Raw genomic sequence first — 27,247 nt, forward strand, 5'->3', positions numbered from 1 at the left:
AACCACTGGGCCTCTGCTCATTCCGGACCCACCCAGTCCCTCTGCGGATCTGGGGTTGACAAGTTCAAACTCCCAGGAAGCTGAAATAGGAGACACCGGTCCCCCAGTTTTCACCAAAGACAGCGGCTTCACAGGCTCACACAAGCATGCACACATCAGCTTGACTGCCGTGTAGTCACGGCCTCTGTCCCATGGAGTCACCAGGGTCAGCGCAGAGACCACTTCTGAACCCTGAGGGTCCACAGAGCAGCAGGTGTGGCCGGTGCTCACAGCCAGGGAACAGCACGCAGAGCGGGAATGCAGGACCCCACGCCCCACACAGCTCCCGCCATCCTGGTGAGGTGATGACACCCAGGCATTTTCAAGTGACATCATGAAGGCCTGTGTGCAGTGGTCTCAGTGGAGCACTCCAAACCATGGAGGAGAGATCACATGACGCAGGCCTCAGAGCAGAGCACAGGGGCCGTGCCCTGCCAGGTCACACCAAGGCTCCTCCCAGGGCCAGAACACAGTCCTGGGTTCCCCATTCTGCCTGCACCCTCCATGGGGAAGGCATGGCTGGGGGCAGGGACTGGCTGCCTTGGTTTCAGTCTAAATCTTGAGCCGGTTCTGGGGGCTGACTCAACACTGTGCCTGAGCACCCACCTCTTGTGAGCAGGGTCCCAGCCACGGGAGAGCCCCAGGCACCCCGAGTAACAGGGTGCCTGCCCAGTCACAGGGCACCAGAGGAAGAGGCCAGGGGTGGGGGCAGGGAGTGAGGTCAAAACTGCTGGCCATCTGCCCTGAGGAGGATGCTGGCAGCCTTGGCTCTAAGTCCCCCCACCCCCCATAAATCCATAATAAGAAATAATCCCTAGTTTTCCTAACATGCCCCAGTTCCAGAAGCGCCTCCTGTTCCGTTGTCACATTGGTGTGGGAGAGGGCCGGGCAGGCGCCGCTGACCTTGTTTTCTGTGATCACAGCAGGGAGAGCCCAGGGCCCGAGGCGGGCGAGGAGCACCCCAGGCCTGTCCCACTCCCGAGTGGGAGCACCTACCGAAGGCCTGGCCCAGGCTGCCGTGGGGAGCCATGGGGTCTGGCCTCCAAGGGGACTGGTTGGTGAACTGGACCCTGCCACCCACCACAGCTGCCCAGCTGCCCACTGCTGGCCTGGGAATGCAGGGCAGGAAGCAACTCCACACAGACCCAGGTGTCCTGGTCAGAGTAGGCTCACGCCCGTGGTGGGTCAGCCCTGGGCCTGTCAGTGGACACTGCGGAGGCTGGGAGTGGGGGTGGGGGGCGGTATCCCGGCCTGGAGACTCCAGCCCATGAGGAGCACCAGGGGCTGGGGTGCGATCTACCAGCTGACGGTCTTCGGTTTTGCACCACATGGCAGCCTGCAAGCCCACCCAGCCCAGTGGGAGGACACCTCACCCAGGGCCAGAGCCGAGCCTACACTGCTCCCAGCTGCACCTCCCACCCCCCAAAGGCTGGCAGAGTGTGCCTGGTGAAGCCAGCTCCCCAGGGTCAGCCCAGCCCCCCAGGAGGGCGGGCAGAGGGTGGGGGCGGTGCCCGGGCCTGGCCCAGGTGGCGGGGTGGGCGGGGCACCTGCCCAGGCTCTGCCCGGCTCGCTCGCCCATCACTCGTCCTCGCCATCCCGTGGCCCTCGTCATCTCTGTCCTCGCGGTCGCCGTCCAAGGTAGGTCTCGGGAGCTCGCCCCTGTGCTGAGCAGACTCTGGGGCCTGCCCAGGTCCCACTGGGCTGACCTGGACGCCCCCCCAATCCCTGAGGCGCCCTTGCCTATCTGTCTTCGGTCGTCCTCCTGTCCCAAGGGGCCGGCCAGACCGCGGGAGAACCCTCCATCCGCCGGCTGGCTGCGAGGGGAACGGCATCCGCGCGCGCCGCCCGCCCGCAGTGCCTACCGAGCGAGCGAGCGCTGTGCGCCGAGGCCGGGCCGCGCGGCGGGCTAGGCAGCGGGGCTTGGGGGCTGCGGACCCGGCTGCCGCCCCCCTAGCTGGGGGGTGGGGGGACGCACCCACGTGAATGTGAGAACCTGCGCTACCGGGTGGGGTGCTGGAACTCGGGGTCTCTGGGAGGAAGCCCCTGCTCGCCCCCACTGGCTACCCCCCAGAGCCTCGCTACTTCCCCAGTCTCACTCCCTCCTGGTAGACCCTCCCAGGAGCCCTTTCCTCACCCTGAAGTAGGCAGTGTCACACTCCTGGCAGCCCCTGTGCACACTTCCCAGGTCAAGGAAGCCAGTCCCTTGGTTCCCAGCTTCGGTGATGGGGGCAGGGGTTGGGGGACAGCCAGGGGCTCCCTGGGCCCCCGAGTGGGCTGGAGCAGGGGGAGGCAAGGAGCGGCCTTGCCTCCCTTCACTTGCTGGCTGGGTCTGGAGCCTGAACCTGTGCTCTGCCGGGTGGCCCGGCAGTCAGGCAAGTTGGAGAAGGTGCAAGGCAGCAAGCAGGAGGCTGCAGGGGCCCAAGTCCTGGACCAGCTGGGCAGCCCGTGACTCCAAGACCCCGGCACGTGCCCCAGCCTGCCCCCTGGGCAGAGATGCAAATAGCAGCCCCACCCTCCTGGCCCCTGGATTAACCTGCCCTCCGGGTGGGCTTTGCCCATGCAAAGCAGGGGGAGGGGTGTGTGTGTGTGCCCAGCCCCTGACACAAAGGTCTTCTGCGATGGGAAATGGGTCCTGCACTTGAAGGGTCAGGGACCTGACCTGTCCTGCTGTTGGCAGGACACTGCCCCTCCCCTCTCCAACCCAGAGGCCCAGCCTTGGTGAGGCTTCGATGGCAGGTAGGGGTGCAGAGCTAAGCATGGAAAGTTTTCTCGGCAGTTAATGAGCCCCATGGGAGGTGGGGGGGCAGGCACATGGGGCCTGATTACTGTGGCCTCAGCCCCAGCCCTGTTCCCTGGTGGGTGGCAGAGGCCGTGGGGACTCCCCAGGCAGTGAGCGGGTGTCTCTTTCTGTGGGGGGTGCTCACCAGAGGGAGGGTGCATCAGGAGGGTGACTGCAGGCTGGCAGCCCCTGGCTCTGTGGCTTGCCCCATACTCCCCAGCCCCAGGCTGGCCGCTTCCGAAGCCCCCGACGCCATGGAGGAGTGGGACGTGCCCCAGATGAAGAAGGAAGTTGAGAGCCTCAAGTACCAGTTGGCTTTCAAGAGGGAGATGTCGTCTAAGACCATCCCTGAGTGAGTCCCCAGGACACCCTGCGGAGCTGCGGCCACACCCCCTAGGCTGGCAAGATTTGTGTCTCATTTCCCTGCCCTGTGCTCATTTGTATGAACCAAGGCCACACCCCTACACACTGCCACCAGGCAGCACTCCTGGGGCCAGGAGCCCACGTGCTCACCCACCCTCCCCACCACAGGCTCCTCAAGTGGATCGAGGAAGGGATTCCCAAGGACCCCTTCCTGAACCCCGACCTGATGAAGAACAACCCGTGGGTGGAGAAGGGCAAGTGCGCCATCCTGTGAGCCCCCGCGGCCCAGACTCACGCCTCCCTGTAAAGTGGACGCCTCTGTAAAGGTGTGAGTTTTATAAAGACTTTGCGAGAACGCTGGTGCTTTTGTACACTTTCTAGGAGAGAGAAAGCAACACCTAGGTAGCTGGTGTGTATCGGGATATCTGGTGTAGTCCAGGGTGTCTGGCGTGACCCCAGAGGGTCCAACATGGACTAGAGTGTCCAGCATACTCTCTGGGGACGTCCAGCATGGGTCGGGGTGTCCAGCACAGCCCAGGGTGGCCGCCCAGGCTCCAGGGGCTCGCCATGCCCCCTAGAGCAGGTCTCTGATGTACAGGCTGCGCCGCACGGCATTGGAGACGCCCTCCTTGAAGCGGAACCACACGTCGCTCCTGCCCACTGCAGTGCCCACACGCCGCTCAGCTGTGTCAGTCTCAGGGGCCTCGTGCCCTGCGGGGGCCACACAATCGTTCTTCCACCTGACTCCGGCCAGTCCCTCCACCACCCACCCCTCCATACACACCTGTGCTCGGGGCTGCTGCTCTCTTGACAACCACACGACCGAAGAAGTCCCTCTCGGGCTGAAGGAGACAGGCTGGTCAGGTTCACGGGGACTGAGCTCTAGCGGACTAGCCCTACCTGGGGAAAGGGCCCAGAGGCCATGGCCCCCTCCTGCTGAGCCTCTCTGCATGCACCCTCCACCACGCTCACACTCACCTCTTCCCTGCCAAGGTCAGGAGGTGCCAGCATGCTGCCCAGGTGGGAACTGGGCCCAGGCAGAGCCATCATGCTGAGCAGCAGGGAGCTGGACTCCAGGACTTAGAACCAGCCCACTGCAAAGTCGCCTGCCCAGGCCCCCCAGCACCGCCCCCACGGCCTCCCACTCATACGTCGGCCCCTACCTGTTCCTCCAGGGCGGCTCTCTTCAGGATACACTCCAGCCGCTGCTTGTGGTTGCATGGGGCAGGTGGCTGCAGCTCCTTCTCCCCCGAGCCCCCCGGGGGACCCCCATCCACCTGCAAGAAGTCACAGACAGTGACAGTTGACTGGGTAGGACCACGGCGGGGCTCGTATCCTCTCCAAGGGCCCTGCTCTACCCAGGGCCTGGGGAGGCTCACCTGGGGGCCGTCCCTGGCCCGAGCCGAGGCCTCCACCCGCCGCATCTTCTCCACTTCCACCTCGCGGGCAATGAGCTGCTTGGCCTGGTAGGTGAGGGGCTTGCGGGCAGGCAGCTCGGGAAAGCGGCAAACCTCCTCCACGTTCCTGCTCTTGGGGTAAGCGGGGCAGGGCAAGCCCCGGGACACCTGGTCAGCAGGGACAGGCCACGAGCTACTTACCACCTCTGGCCCCACCTGGCAGACTCAAGAGTGCAGGACGGGGTCCAGGCCTGGCCCTGCTGTGCCCCAGCTCCACAGCAGCAGGGGCATTCCCACCCTGAGCCTCAGTTTCCCCCACCACACATGGGCAAGTGGAGGGCTGCCCAAGGAGGAACTGACACCACACAGCAGGGCCTGGGCTCAGGCTGGGCTGAGCGCATGGAATGAGCATCATTACTGCCTGAGGCCTGCATCCGGCCCCCACTAGTGCCAGCACTCCACCCCATGACCCTCTCAGGACAGAGGAGCGGAGCCCTGTGGAGCTCGAGGGCCCTCTGGGGGCAGCTCCTGCGGGCACTGAGGGACTCCACGTACACCTCCCGTCCCAGGGTCGGCCCCAGTGGGGGCTCCACTGCACAGTCACATTCGGGCAAGGAATGAGCTAGACCTGACTCCCCCAGCCTTCAACAAGAGACCTGAGGCTCACACCATGCCTTCAGACTCTGGCCGAGCAATCGCTGTGGCACCTGGATCCCAGCACCCCCAGCCCAGGTGCTGCGAAGACTCACGGCTCCAGCCTGTAGATGTACTGCCCGTCGGGCGTGCGGTCCTGGCGGTAGGTGAGGCTGTAGGCAAGCATGGTGCCTACCAGGCTGGCCAACTGCTGCTTCTCTCGGGCGCTGTACAGCTGTGTGCTCACCTGTGGGCCAGCAGGGCACTGAGCCAGGCCCCACCCACCCCAGGAGGCACGCCCCTCCCGGGCCCGGCACTGCCAGGCCAGGCACTCACTGGGCGCAGCTTGGGCGTGAGGATGTCCAGGAGCAGACAGAGGGTGTCTAGGATGAGTGCCTGCGGTGCAGCCCAGCTGCGGGTGGCTGGCGTGATACCTGACACCAGCGTCTGGATCAGGTTCTGTGTCTGGTTCATGCGATTCTGGGCCTGGGGTGGAGGGCGGACCAGGACTGAGTCACCCAGGACCCCAGGGCTAGACCCTGGCCCCGGGCAGGGCACAGGCCGTACCTCCTGCTGGCTGCTGGGGAAGGTGATCCGTGGCACGTGGCTGGAGGCGAAGAGGAGGTGGAAGGCCGGGAGCAGGAAGGGCAGGTAGCGCATCAGCTGGAAGCTCTGGCCGTGGAGGGCGGCCCGGCCCAGCAGGTCGTCAAAGGCCAGCCAGTCGAGGGCAGTGCACACGGCGCCCAGGCTGGAGTCCCGTAGCCTCATCCGCAGGAAGTTGTCGAACAGGCCCTGAAGGCAGGTGGACGGGCCAGTCCCTGAGGCCCTCCAGCCTCATGGAGCCTACCCACAGCACAAGCGCCACCCTGGGGGGACCTTCCCCTCCCACCAGCCTGTAAGCCGCAGCGAGTGGCCACAGGGCCATGAGGGGGCCAGAAAGGCCTAGCCTGCTGCCCCCACTCGTCTGACCCAGTCACCTCCTAAAGGAGAGGGAAGCTCTGTCCACCAGGGTCAAGGGCACAGAGCCTACGCACGTTCCATGTGGGAGTCCCTCCCCTCCGGCCACCACGCTGCCCTCCACACAGTGGTTTTCCGGATTTGCAAGGATCCCCAGCTGCTAATCCAAAGCTGCTTAGCCAGGGAGGCAGCTTACACCAGGCTTCCCGGGGGTGGGGGTAGGGGGGCCTGCCACCTGCTCTCCACCCCACCTGCACATATGGAATCCAGCCCCTCCTGCCACTGCCGGGCCCTTTAGCTACTTCCCTAAGGGCAGACACAGAGATCCCACCAGACAACCCCCGCCAGCCATCCCCCCTCCTGCCTGACCCTGCTCCCTCTCAGAAGCCTCCCAAGCACCGGGTCCACCAGTTTCTTCTTGGGCTCAGCACCACTGAAGCGTGCATGTCCCAGTCAGTTGCTGGCCAGGGTCGAAAAATGCTGCCAGAACGGGGCCTCCTGCCCCCCCACCCCCACAAGGCTGGAGGTGGGGCACGGTTACCTGGACCACCTTCTCATGCTCGCCCGCAGACATGGCCACGTGCAAGATGTGGTAGAAACGCTGCGCGGCTGTGGTCAGGGGCGCCTCGGCAGCGAGGGGCCCTGAGCCCGAGAGCTGGTCCCCGAGCAGGAGCATGTGAGTGCGCAGGGTTGAGTCCTGACGCACACGGCGCCTGCAGGGGGAGCTGAGGCTGGAGTGGAGCCCCTGCCCCGTCACCCAGACCCAGCCCTACCCACCCTCGTCCTCCGGGTAGCACCGGCTTGTGCATGTTTAGGGCACCCTGAGGTGCCACAGGAGGGCAAGGTGCCACGGCTCCATCAGCAAAGGCAGAGCTGGCTGTCTTCCCAGGGCAAGGGTACCGTGGACATTCCAGGCCAAGGCTGGCCTGCCTACCTCTGGGCCCGGGGCAGCTGGAAGACCTCCTGCCACACGGAAAAGAGCCCCTTCCGCTGATCCTTCAGGCCAATGCGTGTGCTCTGAACGGCCTGAACGCTCAGCTCCCGCTGGCCCCGCCTGTGCAGGAACTGGACATGGGGTCAGGGAGGGTGAGGATGGCTGACCCCAGCTCCAGCAGGAAATGGACACAGGGGAGATGTGGAGGGGGCGCTGGCCGCCCCGTCCCCTGCCCCAGAGCCACCTGCCCACCTGCAGGGCGTTGATGCAGGCGCGGATGTCGTTGTCCGTCTTCTCACAGAGGGCCGCCAGAGCGCCGGGGTCAGCCCGCATGCCCCGCCGCAGGGAGATCTGCAGAGGGGTGGGAGGATGAGTGTACCCCTAGCCCTGCCCTGTAGCCACCACCTCCCTAGAAACAGCTCCTATCCGACGGGGAGCAAAGGCCGAAGAGCCCTGCAGAAGGAGCTCGGTTGCGCATTGGAATCACCCACAACCAGAGAACAAACTGGCCCGGGACCTCCACCCAACATCCTGGGGGTAGCCGGGGGGCCACAGGCAGATGGCGGAGGCAAGGCAACCCTCACAGACCTCCTGGAGCCGCTGCATGAGCCTGGAGGGCAGCGTGGGCGGGAAATGTAGCAGGAGGGCCTGCTGCTTCAGCTGCCGGAGAGAGGGCGCGAACCTGCGGAAGCAGGGCATGCATAGTGAGCCGGCCCTGGCCAGGGCACTACCTGAGTCCAGCAGCGAGGGAAGTGGGAAGTGAAGAACAAGCCTCCCAGTGGAGACCCCGCCCACCCGACAGAAGCCCCTCCCCAGCCGAGGCCCCCCCTCCACTCACGGGTCGTTGCAGATGCAGATAATGGGCCTCATCAGGAGCCCTGCCTCTGCCCGGCGCCGCCGCCCCCCGCCTGTGGGCACAGATGGGCCCCCTGGCCCTGCCTGCTGTGGGCCCTTGCGATCCAAGACACTCAGGAGAACATTAATGGCAGCCTGGGGGGACATGGAGATGGCAGTGAATCATAGCCCCCCACTGCGGGACGACCAGCCCACCTGCCGGCCTACCCAGGAGGCCCACCGTGGGGGCCCCATCGATCTCGTCAATGACCAGGCAGTTGGGTCTCCCACCAGCACCCAGGACGGACTCCATCTGCGTGGCCGCCTCGATGCGTGTGCGGAAGGCTTCAGGGCTGCGGTCATCACTGGAACCAGGAGGCCCGGGAGCAGCTGTCAGGGTAGCCAGTGTCCCCAGCCAGACGGTCCCCCAGGGCAGAGCCCCCACGCCTACCACTCAAAGATACTACACAAGGCCACCCCCTGACACCACGCCAAGTCCCAGGAGCCCTGAGGTGTGTGGACCATGCCGCCTCATGCACCTGGGACACCAGACCCCACCTCCAAACCAGGCGTTCAGGGCTGTGTCCCAGTCGGCCAGACACGTTAGGACACAGGGAGGCCCAGCCTTCCCCCCTCACCTCGCATTCATCTCCACCACGCAGTACCCAGCGTGCCGCGCAATCACGTGGGCCAGGGTGGTCTTGCCCAGCCCTGGGGGCCCACACAGCAGTGCCACCTGCAGCCAGGACAGGAGAAAATGTGCTGCAACCCGCCCCGCCTCATAGACTTTGGGAGTCCCTGGCCCAAATGCCAGAGACAAAATCCCATCCCACAAAGTGCAGTGCCAGGGGATGTTGCCCTGCCCTGCCCCTATCACCAGAGGAGGACAAGCCCCCGCCTGCTCGTGGCGCAAACAATAAAGGCTCATGTCAGGTGAGTGGCATTGAGATCGGACACAGACACAACTGTTACTGCCATGACTGACGCCTGAAACCCACCCACGTTCCAGTGTAATCACTGTGGGAAGATGCAGGGCCCTTCAAGTAGTGCTGACTTTGTCTAAGTCATTAGAAGAAAGGACTCGCGTCCTAGCTCAAACTGCTGACACTCCACACCAAGACACTGACATCATCACAGCCTCGGGGGCAGTAAATGTGCCTCATGGCCCCCCGAGGCTGCAAAGGCACCAGCCACCCAGAATAAGCCATTAGACATGTGTGCAGAGCAGTCAGGTGCACTCACCTTCTGCCGGGGCCGCCCACTTGGGTCCAGCTCAGCCTCCAGCATCTCCTCGAGAACTTGTTCATGGCTCTTCCACTTGCTGGAAGCTGTGGCCTCCTTGCCACCACGGGCCGGTTCTGCACTGGGCCTAGGCTTCTGGACAGGCTTCTCTCGGCCAAACACCACTAGGTCCCACAGCTTCAGCCACTTGAGAAGGCAGCGGTTAGTGAACTGAAAAAAGAGAGGCCTGGCCTGGGTGGGGGGTCTCCTCATGCCTGCCCCTCATGTCACTCTACTCTTTAAAGCCCAGAGATACATGCAGGGACGCTGAGGCTGAGTGACCAGTGAAAGGCCCAAATTAGCCTCAGTTTCTTTATCTACCAACACAATCCAACAAAGCTCATCAAATCCTTCCCCTAAATTCTGACACCCCTGTGGGCTGGCAACACAAGGACCTATTAGGCCGTGAGTTCTTTTCTCTCAGCAACAAAGAAGCCAGTCACATTTGAGCAAGAACAAGGCCTCACGTCATCACTGAGCAGCTCCGTATAGCGCTGTGGTGCAAACTCATCCACCCAGAGGCAATGCTGGGAGGCATCTTGGCTGTCAGCTGGCTCCTCCTCAGGTGCCCCTGAGGGCTGGGTCTCCTCCTCCACCTCCTGTGACCTGAGACTGGAGAGCATCATACCCTGAGCCACTGGGCCTTAACCCCATGCAGGGACTACCCCGCTGGAATGCACACTAGGGGTCAGCAGTCCAAGGACTAGCGAGGATCCTGGGGTGGAGAGCCCCCGTGTCACCTGCACAGCATGTCTGAGAGCCGCTGGGCCTCTTCCAGCAGTCGCCGTCGCCGCTGTGCAAATTAGATCAAAACAGCTCAGCCACCAGTCACCCAGGAGCCACTCCTTCCCTCCCAGGAAACCCCAGCAGCCCCCACCTCGCTGTCGACCTTCTCCTTCAGGGAAGTGAAGGGCATGCCCAGCAGGTCCAACTGGCCACGGCCACGCCACCCGGTGTCATGGAAAGGGCTCTGTGGGGGAAAGCGGGCATCAGTCACTCCCTTCTAGTTATGGGGTTGCCACAGCTCCCTCCCAACGGTGCTCAGGGATCCATGTGGCATTCCCTAGCATCCACAGCCACAAGGAGCCCCTTCTAGCTCCAGTAACCCCAAGGGGTCACTGGAATGGCAGCAGATCTAAGGAGAAGGATGAAGGAAAAGGTAGAAAAAAAGAGAAGAAGGAGGGGAGAAAAGATGGAGGAGGAGGAAGAGAAAGAAGGTGGCCTTCCCGAATGCAAGATCAGAGGCAGGGTGACTCTAGAAGGGTACCCAGAGTCAGAGTGAGCATATGAGGTCCATGTACCGGCTCGTGGCTACACGGCACCCACCTGCACCCCAGTGCCCACTGGGTCAGCCCGAAGCACCAGAAAGGCCCGGTCGCCGCCCGTGGAGGTCACATTGACGTAGTCTTCCAAGACTGGGGGCCGCCGCAAAACAGGATTGCGGGTGGCTAGTGAGGCCTGAGTGAGACCCGCATCAGCCCCAGAGTCTAAGGGCCTGGGAGAGAACCACGATTGTTATGCGGATACTCAGGGAAGAGCCATGGACCCAGCCCTGCCCCAGGCCCCAAGCCCTTGTTGGAGGAATGGGATCCTTCCAATGCCCCTGGAGACGCCTCTGCCCCAAGTTACACACCCTTCGCCCAACAGCTCATCAGGTATCTCGGGACTTGGTGGGGGAGTGATGTCCAGAGTCGGGGAATCAGGAGGTGTCATCTCTTCCATCTCCTCCGACCTAAAGTTCAGTCTCCTGACAGCCTGCAGTCTGGACCGTTTGATGTGGGGAGCTGGGGAGACACATGGAAGGAATAGAGGGCCTTCCCCAGTCTCGCACCCCACCCCTATGCTCTGGGCCCCAAAAACGTACTAGGGGGCAGGGATCTGTCGCCCTGGATGTCAGGAGCCAGATGCCTCTTCCTGACACTGCCCTTGCTGTTCCTTGGAGGTCCGCCTGGAGAACAGTGAATGGCAGCGTCCCCTCCAACAATTGCCTCCTCGAACGTCTGGCGGGGCCGGCCCACAGTGGGCCGGGGGTCCCTGGAAGGCGACAGGGCGGCACTCCCTGAGGAAGGAAAGTCCATAGCAGTCATCCAGAGCAGCTCGTCTGCACACACAGCCACAGCCCCCGCGGCCGGCGCCGCTGCAAGGCCGTGCTCTCTCCAAGGGGGTTGCGGCCTCTCCCCTGCGCGGCCCTCAGAGCAGCCCTCCTGGACTCCCCGCGAGGGCCAGGCTTCCGTCGAGCTACCTGGGACGAGGCCGCGGCGATACTCGCGCCTACCTTCCAGCTCGGCCAGCACCTCGAGCTCGGCCGCGAATTGGCTGTCGAAATCGTCCTCGACGCCGTACAGCTCCAGCTCGTAGTCCTCCATGGCTGCTGGATGCGCAGCCGCCCGCCGCGGAGACCTGGCTCCGAACCTCCCGCGCCCCGCGCGCCGCTCCCGCCCCCAGCGACCCGGTGCCACCAATCAACGGCCGGCGTGCCCGGCGGCGCGCTCCATTGGCCAGGAGGAAGGGCGGGGAGTGGGCGGGGTTGCGCATGCACGCTGGGCGGGGCTGAGCCCTGACGCCAGAGGGGGAGCCGCGGGACTCGGGCGCTCTCCATTGGTCAGTAGGACCGCCCGTCCGTGCCGTGGGCGGGACGTGGGCGGGGCTGAGACCGCAGGCCGGGCCCGGCCAGGCGCACCTCTGTGGCCTGAATTATTGCTCCGGTACCACTGGGCCACGAGGCGCGGGACGCGACTTCGGGAACCAGGGACAGGTCGCGGCATCGGAAGCCCGGACGGCGCAGCCCAGCTGCAGGTCGATCCCGGAGTGGGCAGGGGCGCGGGAAGGATTTGCAGCGGGAGTCCACCGGGCACCCTTCCGCCGGTGTCCATGAGACGGGGGAGGCGAGAGTTCCGCGGAGAGGAGCCAGAGCAGGGGGCGTCTGCGTGGGCGAGAAAGGGCCCCGTCTTCTGCTCTGTACCCGCCCCACTCAGGAAAAGGCCAATATCACGTGTCTGTAGCCCGCCTCGGGAAGAATCCGTGGGAGCGGGCTGGAGGGCAGGACTGCTTATCCCCACAGGCCCGGGTCTGGGAAGGACCGCCCCACAGCCAGAACTCAGGGCACCACTAGCTTGCCCTCTCCTAGCCAGAGCCCCCAACCAGTAGACGCCCTGCTCATCCCACTCAGAGGTTGGGAGTGCAGGCACACAGTCGGTCTACAAGCTTGCCTGACAGCATCAGTGGCTTCAGACCGACGGCCCTGGGGAGCAGGGGTGTTCAGGCCAGGTGGGCAGGGCTCTGATGCGGGCTAGGCAGCCCATAACCCCGTTCCACGCACTTGCCCCGCATTGCAGCCACCATGGAGCCAGGCAGCGTGGAGAATCTGTGTGTCGTGTACCGGAGCCATGACTTCCTGGTGGTGAACAAGCACTGGGACGTACGCATCGACAGCAAAGCCTGGCGGGAGACGCTGACCCTCCAGAAGCAGCTGCGGCACCGCTTCCCAGAGCTGGCCGACCCCGACACCTACTACGGGTTCAGGTACCCACAGTGGCTTCCACCGGGGGGGGAAGCAGCCCCCAACCCAGCCACCACTGAGCCTCTGCCCCATACTAGGTTCTGCCACCAACTGGACTTCTCCACCAGCGGGGCACTCTGTGTGGCTTTGAACAAGGCAGCCGCAGGCAGTGCATACAGGTGCTTCAAGGACCGGCGAGTCACCAAGGCTTATCTGGCTCTGGTAAGGCCGGGCTGGTCCTTGGGGCAGGAGCCTCCGACCCTCCGTCCACTTTGGTAGGCTGTGGATGTCAGGTGGGCTTCCCAGCAGTGGCGGGTGACCCCATGAGCAGCATGTGACCCCCTGCCTGGCAGGTGCGGGGGCACGTCCAGGAGAGCCGAATGACCATCAGCTACGCCATCGGCAAGAACAGCACAGAAGGCCGGACCCACACCATGTGCATTGAAGGCACACAGGGTACGGAGGGCAGGGGGTGGAGGGACCAGGGACACAGCCGTCCAGAGGGGACCCTGGATGAGCTGGGGCAACCAGGCCACATGACCGGGCTGCAGTGGACTCGGCCCCGGAGTGGCCTAACCCTAACCCTAACCCCAGCTATCTCTCTGAGCTTGCCTCGCTCCCCTCAGGTTGTGAGAACCCAAAACCAAGTCTCACAGAGCTGGTGGTCCTGGAACACGGGCTGTATGCAGGTGACCCAGTCTCCAAAGTGCTGCTGCAGCCCCTCACAGGTGTGTCCCGGATGTGTGCCAGGGCCCCTGCTCCCTGCTGACGATGTCCTGCCTTGGCCTCTCCCAGCACAGGGCACCACAGTGTCCCCATCCTGCAGGGGAGGAACCTGCCCGGGAGCCCCCAGCATGCTGACCAGGCTCACTCCTGCCCCCCATGCAACCTCAGAATCTGCAGCCTCTTGCCCCACACAAGGTCTCTCTGGTCTGGGTTCTCAGCTGACTGGGCGCTGCTTTGGCCCTGCCCTCACCAGCAGCGTCCCAGAAGTCGCTTCTGTTTTGAGCTCTGACTTTGTGGCACGAAGCACAGGGAGGTCTAACGTCCCCAGGGGCTGCATGAAGCTTCAAGGACAGCACTTGAGCATGATGTGAATGGGTTTGGGGTGGGCACAGGGTTGTGCTCCCACCTGACTGCCCCCCTCTCCTCCCCAAAGGCCGGACGCACCAGCTACGTGTGCACTGCAGCGCCCTTGGCCACCCCATCGTGGGGGACCTGACCTATGGCCACGCCTTGGGCCAGGAGGACCAGCCATTCCGTATGATGCTGCACGCCTTCTACCTGCGCATCCCCACGAGCGCCGAGTGTGTGGAGGCCTGCACGCCCGACCCCTTTGTGCCCTCCCTCGATGCCTGCTGGAGCCCTCATACCCTGCTGCAGCCGCTGGACGAGCTCGTCCAGGTCCTGCGGGCCGCCCCAGACCCTGACCCCTCAGAAGGAGGCCCTGGGCCCTGCAGCCCCTGCACGCCCCTACCTGGGCCAGGCCGGCCCCCACCACCCCCCGAGACAGAGGTGCAGCGGGCCTCCTGCCTGCAGTGGCTATCGGAGTGGACGCTGGAGCCAGACAACTGAGAGCATCATACTAGGAGGGGAACAGCAGGCTGGGACCTGCAGGGCCGGGCTGCTGGTCAGAGCCCTGGACAGTCCCTGCAGCGGCCAGGCCTAGAGCTGGGCAGCTGCGATCACAGAGGACAGGACTCTTGGGCTGCAGGACCCACACTGGCCTCCGTCCCAACACTGCTCTCCAAATGGCCTCAACAGCGCCTCCCTGGTTCTAGAGCCTCAGCTCCAGGGACTGACTTGTAGATGTGATTGGGTCAACATGCAAGAGGCAGAGCCAGGACCTGGGCCAGCCTCAGGTGGGCTCCTTCTGGCCCCCTACCCCACCCCCCAGAGCACCCTGCTGCATATTGCTCTGCCTGGACCTCCGTGCCCACCACCCCCAGCCTGGCTGGGTCCTCCGTCTGCAGACCTCTACACCCTGACCCCCGCCCCCCGTGCCAGGCTGGTCCTACCTTGTGCCTTTGCTTCTGCCAGATTCTGGCCCCTCCACTCACATGCTGAGCGTCTCGCGTGGAAGTGGGTGTGGGCCACACACGTGCCATCAGCCCCCTCAACCCCCACCACATGTCATTCCTGCAGGCCTGCCCTGAGCATTGCCCCATGGGGTCTTCCAGGCCCCTCGTTGCAGCTGCTGCCTCTACCGCCTGCCTGACAGTCCCCAGGCAGGACCTCCGCCTGGAGCCAGGGGATCCAGGCAGTCCATCCAACCCAACAACGCGGCCCAGCTGCAGGCCCAGCTGGGCTCTGAGGATGGAGAATAAACGCTCAGTGACAACCTGCAAATGGCTGTGAATGTGCCTGATGTGGGAGCTTCGGGGGGGGCTGGTCCCCCACCACAACCCCTGCATGGGCAGACCTTTGCCTTAGGTCCCCAGCAGGAGCCTGGATGGACCCTGTGGTCCTGGCTGCTGACCTGACTACCCCCCACATGCAGAGAACAGCCTGCAGCCCTGCTGTGGGGGCCGGGCACAGAAGCTGGGTCAGCTGCATCCCTGGAGGACCCCCAGGTCCCCAACAAAAGCATCAGAGCATCCGCCAGGGCTCCCCGCAGAGCTGCTGCCCAGAAAGTGCCAACCTTGGGAATTCCAACATCTCAGAATGCCACAGGGCAGGGGACAGGGGCGGGGGGTGGCACGTGCATGGGCCTCCTGGCAGCAGTCACACACCACATCACTGTGCCCACCCAGGCGAGGCCCCTCCTCTTGACTGGCTAAGGCAGACAGGCCCTATTGTGGGGCTCCTGGGCTCAACCCAGCTGTGATCACAGCGAGAGCTCAGCCAGGGTGGAGCCAGAGGCAGCTGCCTGCCCAAAGGGTCTCTGAGACCCTGCCCCTGCTCCCTGCACTTCCATCCCCTCATCCTTAACAGCACTGGGGGCGTCCACAGGGCAACAGCCCGCACAGACAGATGCTTACCACGGCGGGCCAGCGCCAGCCTCCGTCAACCTGGGGTGGGGCGGGATAGTCTCCCCTCCCTGCACTCCCAGCCCCTCTGTCCTCACCAGAATGGCCCCTCCACCTCCCTCCCACTGTCTTCCTCCTCTGCCCTCCTCTCCCTGCCACCTGCCGCCCCCACCCTAACCCAGCAACTTACCTGTTTCCTCCCCTCCTCGGGCCCCTGCGGAGCCTCAGGGGCCGTGTCAGCCTGGCTCCCCTGAGCCCCTCAGCCCCAGTGCAGGCTCCGCCCGCAGCCCGTGCTGGTGAGAGTCTTCATGGAGGATGAAGGGTGGTCCCTGAAGGACTCGCCATGAGCCCACCTAGTGCAGGCTTCCGGCCCCTCCCCTGGCCCCCTCGCAGCCGCACCCGCTACACCTCCCGCTCAGCCATCATGCCTGCTGCCACCACAGGGTTCACTGCTGCCCCCGGCCCCTCACAACCTGTCCTGGGCCTGCAGTGGACTTTGGAAGTCCCTCGGACACACCCTGTTGCTTCCTAGCTGCTGGCACCTGCCAGAGGGTCTGGGCCCACAGGGGCTGCGGCTGCGGCAGGACCATCCTGACAGCTTCCCTTGCAGGTGGCCTCCCTACCCAGCTCAGGCCGGGCCACCCCAGAGCACCCCAGGGAGCGGCCAAGTCTCTGTCCTTGTGCCCCAGCAACTGGGCACCATGGGGCAGGCGGGGCTCTTGTTATGTCTCCCTGGAGCACAGGTCCTGAACTCATGAGGGCGTTTCCCGTGCCAGGACAGAGAATCGTTTTTCTCCAGCGGGCCAGCGGAACCGCTGTCCACCACCCTCGGGTCCCAGGAAGCTGCTGGTGAGGCCAGGGAGCCAAAGGCTACCCCACCCCCTCCCTTCCGGAGCCAGGAGTCCGCCCCCACCCCACCCTCACCACCTTGCCACAGGGACGGGGACACACAGCCACTGCTGCCATGTGCCAGATTTCAGGACCTGCTTAGTGCCGAGGGGCCTGGGAGGTCAGCCAGGCTGGGGCCTGGGGCCAACCCTGACTGCTGGGCGGCAGGGTGGGACCTACTGGTGGGGAGGGCCTGGAGGAAAGCCAAGGGCACACAGGACCCACTGCAGAGCACAAGCCTGCTCAGGGCCCAGGGGCTGAGCCTGCAGAGCAAGCGACAAGACAGATGGCAAGAGGGCTGGACTGGACAGACAGGCGGCCACAGGGGCAGTAAGGCAAGGTGGGAGGGTGGCAGGGCCCGTGGGTGCCAGCTGCCTTGGGGATGCCCCATAGCCTGGCTTCTCTCCCTTGAGAGCCCCCCCATCCCCTCTGAGAGCCCCCAGGGCCAGATCTTGACCTGCTCCCTAGGGGTAGCCTGCCCCCCACCACTGGCGCCTGGGCTAAGGCCTCAGAGCCCAGACATGGGGTCCACCTGCCGATCTGCCCCCCACAGCCTACTGTGGGCAGCCCACAGAGGTCACACTCCAGGGGCACGATGCTGGCAGCTCAGGAGCCCAACCCGGCCGTAGGGCCCAATCCCACTCCCGCTTACCTGCTTGGCCAGTCAGGCCTCAGTCTCCCCATCTGTAAAACGGGCTGGCGGGGGCAGAGCCCATGAGCAGTACGTGGCAAAGCTGGGGACAGAGGGCCTTTCTACAGCTCGGCACTTGCCTTGTTGCTGTGTTCATCTGTCCACCCGGAGCCTGGGGTGCCCTGGAGGCTGAGCCCAAATAGGGTAGCGAGCGTCTTCCTCCTGCACTCACTGACCTGTAGGGAGTGTCCTCCGCCCGGCCTGGGCTCTTGGGTGGGTGGAGACCCCATCACCAAGTGACGACTGAGCGCTTGAGAACTGACTGGCCAGCCTCGGGGGGTCAGTGCTGGGGCCCAGAGTGAGACTGCCCACCTCCCATGGGGTCCACCCCCTGAACCCCACCCTCTACAGACTCTAGGGGTCACTGTTGGGCCAGCAGGACAGGGACTCACTGGACAGCTTTCAGGAGGGAGGGACTGTCTCCACTGGCTCTGGGTGCCCTCCAGCTGTCGATGCTGTGGCTGGCCTTCTAGGGGTCAGGGAGTGGCCCTCAGCTGGTCCCTCCAACCCTCAGTCTCCCAGAGTCAGCGCCTTGGCTTGTATGTGGCTGGCTTGATGGGCATGTGGCCCTGGGTGAGCTGGCCCTGCCAGGATGGGGCAGATGTGGTGAAAGCCAGAGGCTGGGCACGAGGCATGTGTGACCGGCATGGTCCTCCCATAAAGGCTGCCTGCACACTCTCCTTGTCCCACAGTGCACACACGTGTGGACACGCATGGGAAGCTCTGCTCCAGTACCCACAGAATAGAAACACACCACACATGTCACTCAACCCAGATGCCACAGTGGGGCCACATGTGCCTGAGATCCCTGCTGGGGACACACACGCACCTCCTGCACATGTATGCATGTAGGGGTGTGTGCTCCTGGGGATGCATAGACATGCATGTGTGCTCATACATGGATGCCAGCACACACGTCAAGTGCAGGTGCGCACACGTACAGGTGTACACGCGACCCTCAGGGCAAGATCATGCCTGAGCCAGGCCCCCCTGAGTGGGGAGGGGTGTGTGCTGGACCGCTGCCAACTGTGAGCTAAGCCTCCTGCTCCCATGGGGCTGGGGAGCAGGTGCCCGCTGTGCCTGGGGCCTCCAGGGGCTGACAAGGCAGCGTCACCTGGTATAGCCCCACCCCCTCCTCTACACATCTGCCTGGAGGGCGTCGCTGCCAGAGTGGGTGGCTGGCAGGGCAGGGTGCTGAGCGGGTCATGGAGGTGAGCGGAGACATGGGCGCTCCCACCTTGCACCACCCCTGTGCTCTAAGGCTCAGTTGCAGGGGCTGACCCCGAGTGGGCTGGACCCCGTGTCTGGAGTCTACAGCATCCCTGCGTCCAACATCTGCCGTCTGGACCCCAAGCAGCCTCCCTCCAGGACAGACGGCATTCTTAGTGCTCAGGTGAGGGGCAGGGAGGGGCCGGAGCCACCACCCAACGGACACACAGGGGCCCAGCTGTGAATCGGGCCTCCTTGCAGCCCTGGGCAGGTAGCTGAGCCCCTATGAGCCTCCATCAAGCCCCATGTGGGGTGCTTACCTCCCCATCTTCTTTGTGCAGAGCCCAGAGGCCCGCAGGTACCCCAAGCCAGCAGTCCACGCATGGCCATGGCCCGGGGACTCGCAATGAGGACGAGGCTCCCTGCCGCTGCCCCCACCCCAGGCCTATTTTGGCCTCTACCACGGCCAGGGCGCCCAGCAGGCTGCAGCATGGGTTGTGCCCGTGGCCAGGTCACACTGGGCATCCGAGATCTGGGAGGGGAAGGGGGCTCCCTGGGCGCCAGGTGTGGGGTGAAGCTGGGTGGCACCAGGGGAGGTCGGGGCCACCAGGCCTCTCCCAGCTGCTGCATGCACTCACTGGATCCTGGAGGTCCACCACCCATCCCGCTCCCCAAAGCTGTCGAGAGATTTGCTCATGGGAGACACGGCAGCCGAGCCCATGGGTCCCCTGAGTCTGACCTGCAATAAGAAAAGCCCTAGAATCTGGCCTGGCTCCCCACAGCCCCACTGCTCCCTTTTGTTCCAGAGATTCACTGTTTGTGGGTTGTGCCTGAGACATGGCTGCAGCCCAAGATTCGAGGTCCCCTGCCCCGTGTGACCCTGGGTGGTGACCTCCCCTCTGCAACTCCCTCCCCCGGCCTCACCACCTTCCATCTCCTGTCCAGCTTGACCTGGACCCACTGCCTGTGACCCTACTGCCTTCCTGCCAGGACAACCTGTCGGCACCACACAGCCATGGGCCCCAGAGCAGGTGAGACAACTCTCCCTCCCCCTCTTGGAGGGCAGCGCCCACGGCTGGCTCCCGGGGGGTGGCAGAACCACGCTTCCCCCTCCTGAGCCTCTACCTGGGGTCCTGGCCTGGGCCCACCACTGGGGGTCAGGGGAGCAAAGGGGGCGGCACAGATGGGGCATTGGGCCGTGGGGACAAGGCAGGGACAGGGGGCCATGGCCAGGAAAGACTGAGCATTTGAGGAGCAGGAGGAGGTGGGTGCTGACCCCTGTCCCCTGTTTCGGGGTCTTGGGGCTCAGAGTAAGAGGGCAGAACCGTAGGGGTGGAGGAAGAAGGTGCACTTATGTGGACACTGCTGGGCCCGTGTGCAGGCCATCACATAGGTGTGCGCGTGCTTCCTGACACAGTCACATGCCGCCACCCACACATGCATACACACTGTCACACACACGTGTACACATTGTCACATATACGCGTACACACCACCACACACATGCACGCACACCACCATGTGTGTATGTGCACACCGCCACACATGAGCATGAGCACTGTCACAACCGTGTACACATCATCACACACGCACATACACACCATCACACATGTGTGTACACTGCCTCACCAGCAGCCACACAGATATACTGTGTGGGCATGAAGGCCACCACAGACATGTACACCCCACCACATGTGTGGCTACACCACCACACGGGTACGAGGTGCACACGCGTACAGCACCGGACAGAAGACACACTGCCACACACACCTGCCTGTCAGAGGTGCCCAGCAGGCTCGGGGCCAGGCGGGCGCATAGATGCCCAGCTCCCCAGGTGGCGCTCCCCAGCATCAGGGGCAGTCACAAGCCCACCCGGGATGCAGGGCCCTAGCGGACCCACACGGGACGCTCCCACACACGTGTGCGTGGCCTGTTCTGTTCCAGGTGCCCTGGTGAGCCCGGGCCTCGCCCTCCTGGTGTCACTCACTGCCCACTGCTCTCACCCCCAGGCCGAGGGCGCCTCCCAGGGAGGCCTGGATGCCAGCAGGGCTGACCTGTGGGCCAGGTGAGTGCAGGCTCCGCGTCCACAATCAGGTTTCCTGCAGCAGAGTCCCTGGGTGGGAGTGAGGAGGGACGACCTCCAGGGTCTGCTCACGACGTGCGGGCATGGCCGAGCAGGGCTCCAATACAGAGTCCTGGTCCCAGTGGCCCAGGTCACTCGCTGGAGATGGCTCTGGGCCTCTGGGGTCCTGCACCGGAGTCACACCCACACGGCTGGGACAGGCCCCCCTCCGCGGCCTGGAGACAGTTACTTCCTGTCCTGAGGCCTCTCAGTTTCGTTCTCTCCACCCTGAACCTGGCTGCCCTCTCAGGCCCCAAGACTGAGACCCATCTAGGGGGTCTCCTGGTGGGGGCTGGAAGTCACTGGTCTGCCCCATCAACGGACCAATCAACTGAACCACCAGGCAGGGCTGCAGGCCCAGCTGGACCAGTCGGGCCCTGGGTGTGGTCTTGTGAGATCTGACCCTCGCTGGTGCACGGGTCTTCTTAGAGTCACACCATGAGGACAGCCTGGCTGTGGGCACCCAGCAGGTGCCCTCCAAACCCTCAGCCATCTTGGGGCCTTGGAGCCCTAAGCCCCAGAACTGGGCCCCTGGTACACGGCCTCAGACCCAGAGTCTGGACAGGGGTCACTTTTTTTTTTAATGTTTATTATTTTTTAAAAATGTATTTGGCTGTGCCGGGTTTCATTTGCAACACGCAGAATATTGTCTTCACTGCACACACGGGATCTTTAGTTGTGGCATACAAACCCTTAGTTGCAGCATATGGGACCTAGCCCCACCAGGAATCGAACCCAGGCCCCCTGTATTGGGAGTGTGGAGTCTTAGCCACTGGACCACCAGAGAAGTCTCTGGACAGGGGCTCGTTGTAAGCCCTGGTCTTGGCTTGGAGCCTTGGCACCACAAGGGTGCCCTCGGAGTGGGGACGTCCACACCTCTTGCATCTCTCACCCTCACCCCAAGTTGAGGAGTCTGACCTCCATCCCGAAGACTGCAGTCTGGGGCCCCCACTCCCTCTGCCCCTCACCGTCAGCCTCCTTTCTGCCCAGGGCCAGCGCTTCCCTCCTGCAAGGTTTCTGGTGCCAGCCGGCAAGCCAGCTGTCCCGCGACCAACTTGCAGCTCTCATCAGGAGGATGGCAACGCAACACGTCCTCCTCAGAGCCTGGCAGGTCAGTGGCAGCCACCACCAAGACTGCTTGGGGGTCGAGGGCAGGGGGGGACTCCCTGGAGAAGGGCCCCAGGGACAGGCAGGAAGGAGGCGCCCCTAGCAGGGGGCCCCGGGCGGCACAAGGCCAGGATCGGGGTCAGGACGCAGGGTAGTTCTCCTGGAGCGCGAGGGCCACTGTACCGACAGTCTTATTATAAAATTAATGTAAAATCAGTAATACATTTGACATGACCTGAGGGGAACGGGACAAGATGTCCAGCAGGGGTGGATTGGGTAAGTGGACCCTTAGTGAGCCACCATGGTGGGGCCCGACACCGGAGGGGAGGGGCTCTGGGGCTGGTGTTCCCTGTCCTGTTCTCACCTGGAGGTGGATGCAGGAAGAGGCGGACAGGAAGTCAAGTGACAGAGAGCTGCCAGGCAGGAGGGGTTGGTGGACACGGGACAGAACTGAGAGGTGGGTGGGGGCTCCAGGGAGGTCCCAGTCAGAGCGGAGGGCCCAGGAGAGCCCAGGCCATGCAGTGAGTGATGTGCTGCCCGCCCTGCCCAGCTCAGCTGCCTGGCCAACCTGGCCGCCCGACAAGGCCTCCAGGGCGACTTCGAGCTCCACCCCCCCGACCTGCTGCTCTTCTATAAGTGAGTGCCCTTCCCCACCCAGCACCTGGCCATGCGGGCTGAGCACGCTCCCGGGGGCACCTCCGTCACTCAGAGGCCCCCCGTCGGCCCTCCCAGCGGCCCCCCAACCTTTCCGCAGCCTGACGCAGGTGAAGGAAGCGGACTGCCGGGCCTTCATCCGCCGCGCCGCCCAGGGAGACACAGAGTTGCTGGCCAATCTGCCCGACCAGAGGACCGCCCTGCGGCACAGGGCCCTGGTCTGCTTGGTAGGCGCCGTGGGCTTGCTGGCCGGGTGATGGGCTGTGGGACCAGGCTCATGCTGACCTGCTATCCTACAGGGAGGGCCCCAGCCAAGGCTCAGCGCCTCCGACCTGCTGCTCCTCGGGGTCCTGGTGTGTGACATGGACGCTTCCAGCATCGTGGCAGCAGACCCCCATGTGCTGCAGAATCTGCAGCACTGTCCCCGGCTCACAGCTGCCCAGCAGGCTGCCCTCAACAGGCTGCTGGCCAGTGGCAGGACCGTCCTCGGGTGGGTGGGGGCCCCTCCCTTCTGCCTAGGCCTCCCCTCCTGCAGATGAGAGAAGAGGCAGCCTGGGGGTTGATGTTCACAGCCCCACTGACCTCCAAGTCTGACCCAGCTCATGCCCCACACTGACCCTGCAGCCCATGGGGTACCCAGAGACCTGGGGTGGGAGCGTCCACCGGGCAGGCCCTGGGAACAGCACTCGGGGAGGGTAAGTGGCCTGACGGGTCCCAGCGCTGCTCAGAAACCGACTCGGAGCCCCCTTTGCACACCAGGCCCCCCAGCTCCTGGAACCTGGAGAGGCTGCGGGCTCTGGGACGCCTGGCATCATACATAAGCCCCGGGCTGTGGATGCAGGTGAAGGAGGTAGGTCAATGCCCCAGGTGGAGTGATGGGGGGGAAGGGGGATCCAGCCAACCTTCCACCAGCCTGTCCAGCCCTGAGGGCCGGCCTGCAGCCACTCTGATACCCAAGTGGTGTCCCCAGTCATTCCTCGTCATGGAGTTTCTGTCTGAGGGGAAGGAGAAGGGAACAAGTGGCCCTCCCCAGGGTGTGGACTCTCCAGGCCCGCCCGCCAGGCCGTGGGCCTGGACTTCTTCCGCAGCATAGTGGCCGCGTGCCGGGCAGGGCAGCTCAGGCAGCGTGATGCCAGGCGCTTTGTCACCAGCTTCCTCGAGGCCAAGTCCAAGGCAGTGTCCTCACCGTCCAAGCGGGACACAGGTCAGTGTGGCCACCATGGCCTGGGGATGCTGCATTCCCCTCCGCTTGGGTTTCTCATCCTGAAGTGGGGGCCCCAGAGGCATGGCACCCTCTGCCTGGACCTCCTGAGCTTGGCCAGGGCCTGCGTCCTGGCCAGGGGGAGTGGTCAGAGTGGTCAGCCCCAACTGGTGGGGCTGGTTTGGGCATTGAGATCAAGGTCAGGGTTGACTCAGCCTGGTCTTGGCCAAGTTTTTGGCTGGGAGTCAAGCTTGGAAAGAGTCAAGGTTAGGAGTGAGGTGGGGCCCAAAGTCAGCAGTGGTGGTCAGCTTAGGCAGAGGCTGACCAGCCAGGTCCTAAACACCAGCACCCCACCATACCACAGGGAGACCCTGCATCCGTGGCAGCATCACTGCGGCCACCCTGCACGATGACCTCTTCCTGATGCGCTACGACTGCGGGCAGCTCGAGTCCTGCCTGGGCAGCAGTGTGCTCAGGGCCAACCTGGACCCCCTGCTGCAGCACCCGCTGCCTGCCGAGTGCCAGCAAGTCGTGAAAGCTAAGCTAGCTAGGGTGTGCCAGGGCCTGGTGGCGGGAGGGGGTAGGGGGTCACGGTGTGGCCTGACCACCACCTGCCACCCACCTGCAGGTCTACCCAGGCGGAGTCCCTGAGGAGCAGCTTCGGCTCATCCCCTCGCTGCTCTACCTCTACTCCCTCTCGGAAATCGGCCAGTGGCACATCACGTCCAAGGACACGGTCGTGACCCTGTTGGCTCCAGACGGGGCCCTGGAGAACCAGACCGAGGTGAGGGTGGGTTGGGGTGTGGTGGGCAGGAGACGCTCGCTGACCCTGGCCTTGCTGACCCCAACCTTGCCTGCAGGCCATCCTGCAGAAGTTCCTGGACCACAATGGCACCGTCACTGGTGCGCTGCTCGTGGCCATCGGGGGCTCTCGCCTCTGCTGGATGAGCCCCCGGCAGATCCAGGACATCCGGCCCTCAGAGTTCCGGTGAGCCCCCCCTCAGAGTTCCGGTGAGCCCCGCTCTGAGTTCCGGTGAACCCCCCCCCCCGCTCAGAGTTCTGGTGAGCCGCCGTCAGAGTTCCAGCCCCAACTTCGGAGCCAGCTCCACTCTTCAGCAAAGGCAGGCCCAGGTTGGGGCCCAGGCCAGGCCTTCCGAGGTCACCAGCTTCCCATGGCCGCAGTGACAAAGGTTTACAAGCAGAGTGACTGAAAGCAACAGAATCGTGTGCTCTCATAGTCTGGAGACCAGAAATCTGAAATCCAGGCATCAGCAGGGCCGTGCTCCCTCTGAGACCTGAAAGGGAGGCTCCTTCCTCCTCTCCCAGCTTCGGGGGCCCCATCACCCATCTCTGCCTCCCTGTGCATACACTCCCTTCTTCTTCCGACACCAGCCATTAATTTAGGGCCCACCTTAAGTGAGTCTGTGCCGACTCACTGGAAAAAACCCTGATGCTGGGAAAGTTTGAGGGCAGGGGAAGGGAACGACAGAGGATGGATGGTTGGATGGCATCACCGACTTGATGGACATGAGTCTGAGCAAACTCTGGGAGATGGTGAAGGACAGGGGAGCCTGGCGTGCTGCAGTCCATGGGGTCGCCAAAAGCCCGACACGACTCAGAGACTGAAGAACTAAGTCAGGGTGACCACATCTAAATCTGATTACGTGTACAAACAGGGAAGACCCTATCTCCAAATCAGATCACACTGTGAGGTTCTTGGTGCACCTCGTCCACACTACGGGGCCCAGTACCGAGGGCAAGGGGAAAGCCGCGGTTCGGGGTGAGAGGGCGGGGCCGGTGTCCCCAGGTGGAGGGCCCCTGGCCTGCCCACGAGCCGCGCCCCCTCCCGCAGGCTGGCCGGGGCCCTGGACATCTCCTCCTGCCCTCAGACCCGCAAGAACGTGCTCTTTGACAAGGCCCGGGAGGCCTTCGCCAGCGCCAGCACCTCGGACACCTACTACCGCTTCATGCGCCCCTACCTCGGTGAGACCCGGGCGGGCGTGGGGCCCTCCTCCCGGAGCCCCGCCCCTCGAGGCCCCGCCCCTCACCGCTGCCCCGCCCCTAGGCGGTGCCCCGGTGGAGGAGCTGCGGCACCTGGCCCAGGCTAACGTCTCCATGGACATCGACACCTTCACCAACCTGAACCCCCGAGTGCTGCAGGTGGGTGGGGGCTGCCCGTCAGGGGGAGTCGGGGAGCCTTAGGTTACGGTCTGCAGGCCCCAACACCCCAAAGTCTCAGGTGTGCAGACAGTGTGGGCCCCAGGTCACTTCTCCAAGGTGTTTCGCAGGGTCTTACCACCCCCGCCCCCGGCCAAGTGCTGACCCCGCCCCTTCCCTCCTCCACCCTTCACTGCCTCCCGCAGAGCCTGACCGTGGGCAACGTGACGACGCTGCTGGGTCCGAACGTGGGGGACCTGCAGAAGGCTCGGAGCCACCCCATCATCAGCTCCTGGCTCCGCAGCCTCAATCGGTCAGCCCTGAGCGAGCTGGGCCTGGATACGGACGCTACCAGCCCCACCAGCTCTGCCCACTCGACCACTGGGACGCCCAGCACCACCCTCTGGACGCGCCATCAAGCCCCCACCTCAGAAGGGCCTGGGAGCACCGCCCCCAGCTCGGGTACCCTGCACCCACCCTCCCCCTGGGGTGGGCCATCCCCCCTCTGCTTTGTGGGCCCTTCCCCGCCCCCCCAACCTGACACGCACTACTGGCTTCTCTTTCGCCCAATCTCATTCTCTGCTGGTGACGCTTCCCATGTGCCTCCTTGGGTGACACATGGGTGACTCTGACTTAGCTCTGCATTGCCTGCTGAGTTAGTGAAGACACAGTCACCTCCCCAAACCTGCTGAGCAGCAGAAAGTGGAGGATAGGGGAGCTCTGAGGTCCCGGTTGGGGCCCAGAAGAGCGGCCCGACCTGGGGGTCCTCACCACTCTTCCCCACCTTCAGGGGCGGCGGGAACTGTGGGCCCTGAGCCTGGGACGCAGGGCAGCCTGGGAGCTCCCAGTTGGGCTGAAGGTGCTCCCTCTGTGTCCTACCTGCAGGCAGCCCACCAGCCCCCCTAGGGTACCTGCCACTGGCTGTGGCCCTGCCCGCAGGCCTCCTGTGGCTGCTGTATGGAGGCACCCCAAGGCCCAGCTGGGACCACCTGCAGGGCATCTGCAGCTTGGTGGAGGACCGCACTGCCCCAGCTCCACGTGCAGGAGAACAGGGGTTGGCACGTGGAGCTGGACGCCTGCCTAGACCAAGATGCAGGTCCCAGGGGACCTGGCCACATCCCCCATCCTAGGGGCCTGCAGGGCCAGTCCCTGCCTACGCCCAGCTCCCAGGACCTGGAGCTAGAGCGAGGGCCTGGGCCCGGGGTCACGGCCCCAGCCAGTGAGGGAGATGCTGCTCCTGTGCTCAGGCTTCTTCCATGGACTGACTTGGCCAACTGACTTGAATAAAGGACAAGGTGATCTTCCTGCCTGTGTCCCTTTGATCTGGGCCTGAGGAGGGACAGAGCCCCTCTCAGCTGGGATCAGCACTCCAACTGGCCATCTCCCGGGGCAGCTGTGTCACCAGAAGCCACCTGGACCATTGGCCTGGACTCGGGGGAGATCCTGCGTGGAAACAGCGCCAGGAAGTGCGCTTCCAAGTGCGCGTGGGAGGGGCTGCAACCCAGGCGGCCCTGTGCAGGGGGCACAGCCCTC

General features: G+C 64.2%; 4 protein-coding genes across 5 annotated transcripts; 3 read left to right on the forward strand and 1 right to left on the reverse strand.

Annotated features, from left to right (window-relative positions):
* Positions 1 to 1,573: 1,573 nt before the first annotated feature.
* On the forward strand, positions 1,574 to 3,536 carry GNG13 (G protein subunit gamma 13). The gene is made up of 3 exons (XM_027527350.1): positions 1,574 to 1,677; positions 3,039 to 3,170; positions 3,350 to 3,536. Exons 2-3 carry the CDS (start codon positions 3,073 to 3,075, stop codon positions 3,453 to 3,455), a joined length of 204 nt encoding a protein of 67 aa, XP_027383151.1. The 5' UTR covers positions 1,574 to 1,677; positions 3,039 to 3,072; the 3' UTR covers positions 3,456 to 3,536.
* Positions 3,503 to 11,896, reverse strand: CHTF18 (chromosome transmission fidelity factor 18). 2 transcript variants are annotated; one of them, XM_027527346.1, is made up of 22 exons: positions 11,493 to 11,896; positions 11,082 to 11,251; positions 10,851 to 11,001; positions 10,544 to 10,712; positions 10,095 to 10,187; positions 9,958 to 10,010; positions 9,685 to 9,829; positions 9,179 to 9,388; positions 8,575 to 8,672; positions 8,178 to 8,301; positions 7,941 to 8,092; positions 7,691 to 7,784; positions 7,355 to 7,453; positions 7,103 to 7,233; positions 6,710 to 6,881; positions 5,779 to 6,003; positions 5,548 to 5,697; positions 5,328 to 5,458; positions 4,561 to 4,705; positions 4,345 to 4,458; positions 3,966 to 4,023; positions 3,503 to 3,892 (listed from the first exon to the last, which is right to left on the reverse strand). In XM_027527346.1, exons 1-22 carry the CDS (start codon positions 11,750 to 11,752, stop codon positions 3,756 to 3,758), a joined length of 3,081 nt encoding a protein of 1,026 aa, XP_027383147.1. In that variant the 5' UTR covers positions 11,753 to 11,896; the 3' UTR covers positions 3,503 to 3,755. The 2 variants fall into 2 exon arrangements, with proteins under 2 accessions (XP_027383147.1, XP_027383148.1); XM_027527347.1 differs by having other exon boundaries at positions 11,082 to 11,276; positions 11,493 to 11,647.
* RPUSD1 (RNA pseudouridine synthase domain containing 1) lies at positions 11,868 to 15,065 on the forward strand. The gene is made up of 6 exons (XM_027527348.1): positions 11,868 to 12,013; positions 12,553 to 12,739; positions 12,815 to 12,938; positions 13,070 to 13,172; positions 13,343 to 13,444; positions 13,876 to 15,065. The coding sequence occupies exons 2-6, from the start codon at positions 12,558 to 12,560 to the stop codon at positions 14,289 to 14,291; spliced, it is 927 nt and encodes a 308-aa protein (XP_027383149.1). The 5' UTR covers positions 11,868 to 12,013; positions 12,553 to 12,557; the 3' UTR covers positions 14,292 to 15,065.
* On the forward strand, positions 14,542 to 27,019 carry LOC113883406 (mesothelin-like protein). The gene is made up of 24 exons (XM_027527077.1): positions 14,542 to 14,578; positions 14,724 to 14,798; positions 15,217 to 15,261; positions 15,868 to 15,981; positions 16,176 to 16,317; positions 16,462 to 16,534; positions 18,526 to 18,657; positions 18,917 to 18,967; positions 19,419 to 19,504; positions 20,483 to 20,538; positions 21,025 to 21,129; positions 21,586 to 21,706; positions 22,258 to 22,338; positions 22,457 to 22,583; positions 22,656 to 22,846; positions 23,116 to 23,206; positions 23,419 to 23,560; positions 23,922 to 24,109; positions 24,165 to 24,341; positions 24,418 to 24,545; positions 25,410 to 25,540; positions 25,623 to 25,717; positions 25,921 to 26,176; positions 26,600 to 27,019. The coding sequence occupies exons 1-24, from the start codon at positions 14,542 to 14,544 to the stop codon at positions 26,842 to 26,844; spliced, it is 2,889 nt and encodes a 962-aa protein (XP_027382878.1). The 3' UTR covers positions 26,845 to 27,019.
* The last annotated feature ends 228 nt before the right edge of the window (positions 27,020 to 27,247 follow it).

The sequence above is a fragment of the Bos indicus x Bos taurus genome, chromosome 25 (genome assembly GCF_003369695.1).
Source record: "Bos indicus x Bos taurus breed Angus x Brahman F1 hybrid chromosome 25, Bos_hybrid_MaternalHap_v2.0, whole genome shotgun sequence".
Classification (NCBI taxonomy): Eukaryota; Metazoa; Chordata; class Mammalia; order Artiodactyla; family Bovidae; genus Bos; species Bos indicus x Bos taurus.

What these genes read in the sequence shown, in the direction of transcription:
- GNG13 (XM_027527350.1), top strand. Translation starts at nt 3,073, where the DNA reads ATGGAGGAGTGGGACGTGCCCCAGATGAAGAAGGAAGTTGAGAGCCTC. An exon ending in TCGTCTAAGACCATCCCTGA is followed by an intron (nt 3,171 to 3,349) that starts GTGAGTCCCCAG and finishes TCCCCACCACAG; the next exon opens with GCTCCTCAAGTGGATCGAGG.
- CHTF18 (XM_027527346.1), bottom strand. Translation starts at nt 11,752, where the DNA reads ATGCGCAACCCCGCCCACTCCCCGCCCTTCCTCCTGGCCAATGGAGCG. An exon ending in CGACAGATCCCTGCCCCCTA is followed by an intron (nt 11,002 to 11,081) that starts GTACGTTTTTGG and finishes GTGTCTCCCCAG; the next exon opens with CTCCCCACATCAAACGGTCC. An exon ending in TACATCTACAGGCTGGAGCC is followed by an intron (nt 4,706 to 5,327) that starts GTGAGTCTTCGC and finishes CCCCAAGAGCAG; the next exon opens with GAACGTGGAGGAGGTTTGCC.
- RPUSD1 (XM_027527348.1), top strand. Translation starts at nt 12,558, where the DNA reads ATGGAGCCAGGCAGCGTGGAGAATCTGTGTGTCGTGTACCGGAGCCAT. An exon ending in GACACCTACTACGGGTTCAG is followed by an intron (nt 12,740 to 12,814) that starts GTACCCACAGTG and finishes GCCCCATACTAG; the next exon opens with GTTCTGCCACCAACTGGACT. An exon ending in GTGCATTGAAGGCACACAGG is followed by an intron (nt 13,173 to 13,342) that starts GTACGGAGGGCA and finishes CGCTCCCCTCAG; the next exon opens with GTTGTGAGAACCCAAAACCA.
- LOC113883406 (XM_027527077.1), top strand. Translation starts at nt 14,542, where the DNA reads ATGCAAGAGGCAGAGCCAGGACCTGGGCCAGCCTCAG. An exon ending in GCTGAGCGTCTCGCGTGGAA is followed by an intron (nt 14,799 to 15,216) that starts GTGGGTGTGGGC and finishes CCCCACATGCAG; the next exon opens with AGAACAGCCTGCAGCCCTGC. An exon ending in AGGGCTGACCTGTGGGCCAG is followed by an intron (nt 20,539 to 21,024) that starts GTGAGTGCAGGC and finishes GGGTCTTCTTAG; the next exon opens with AGTCACACCATGAGGACAGC.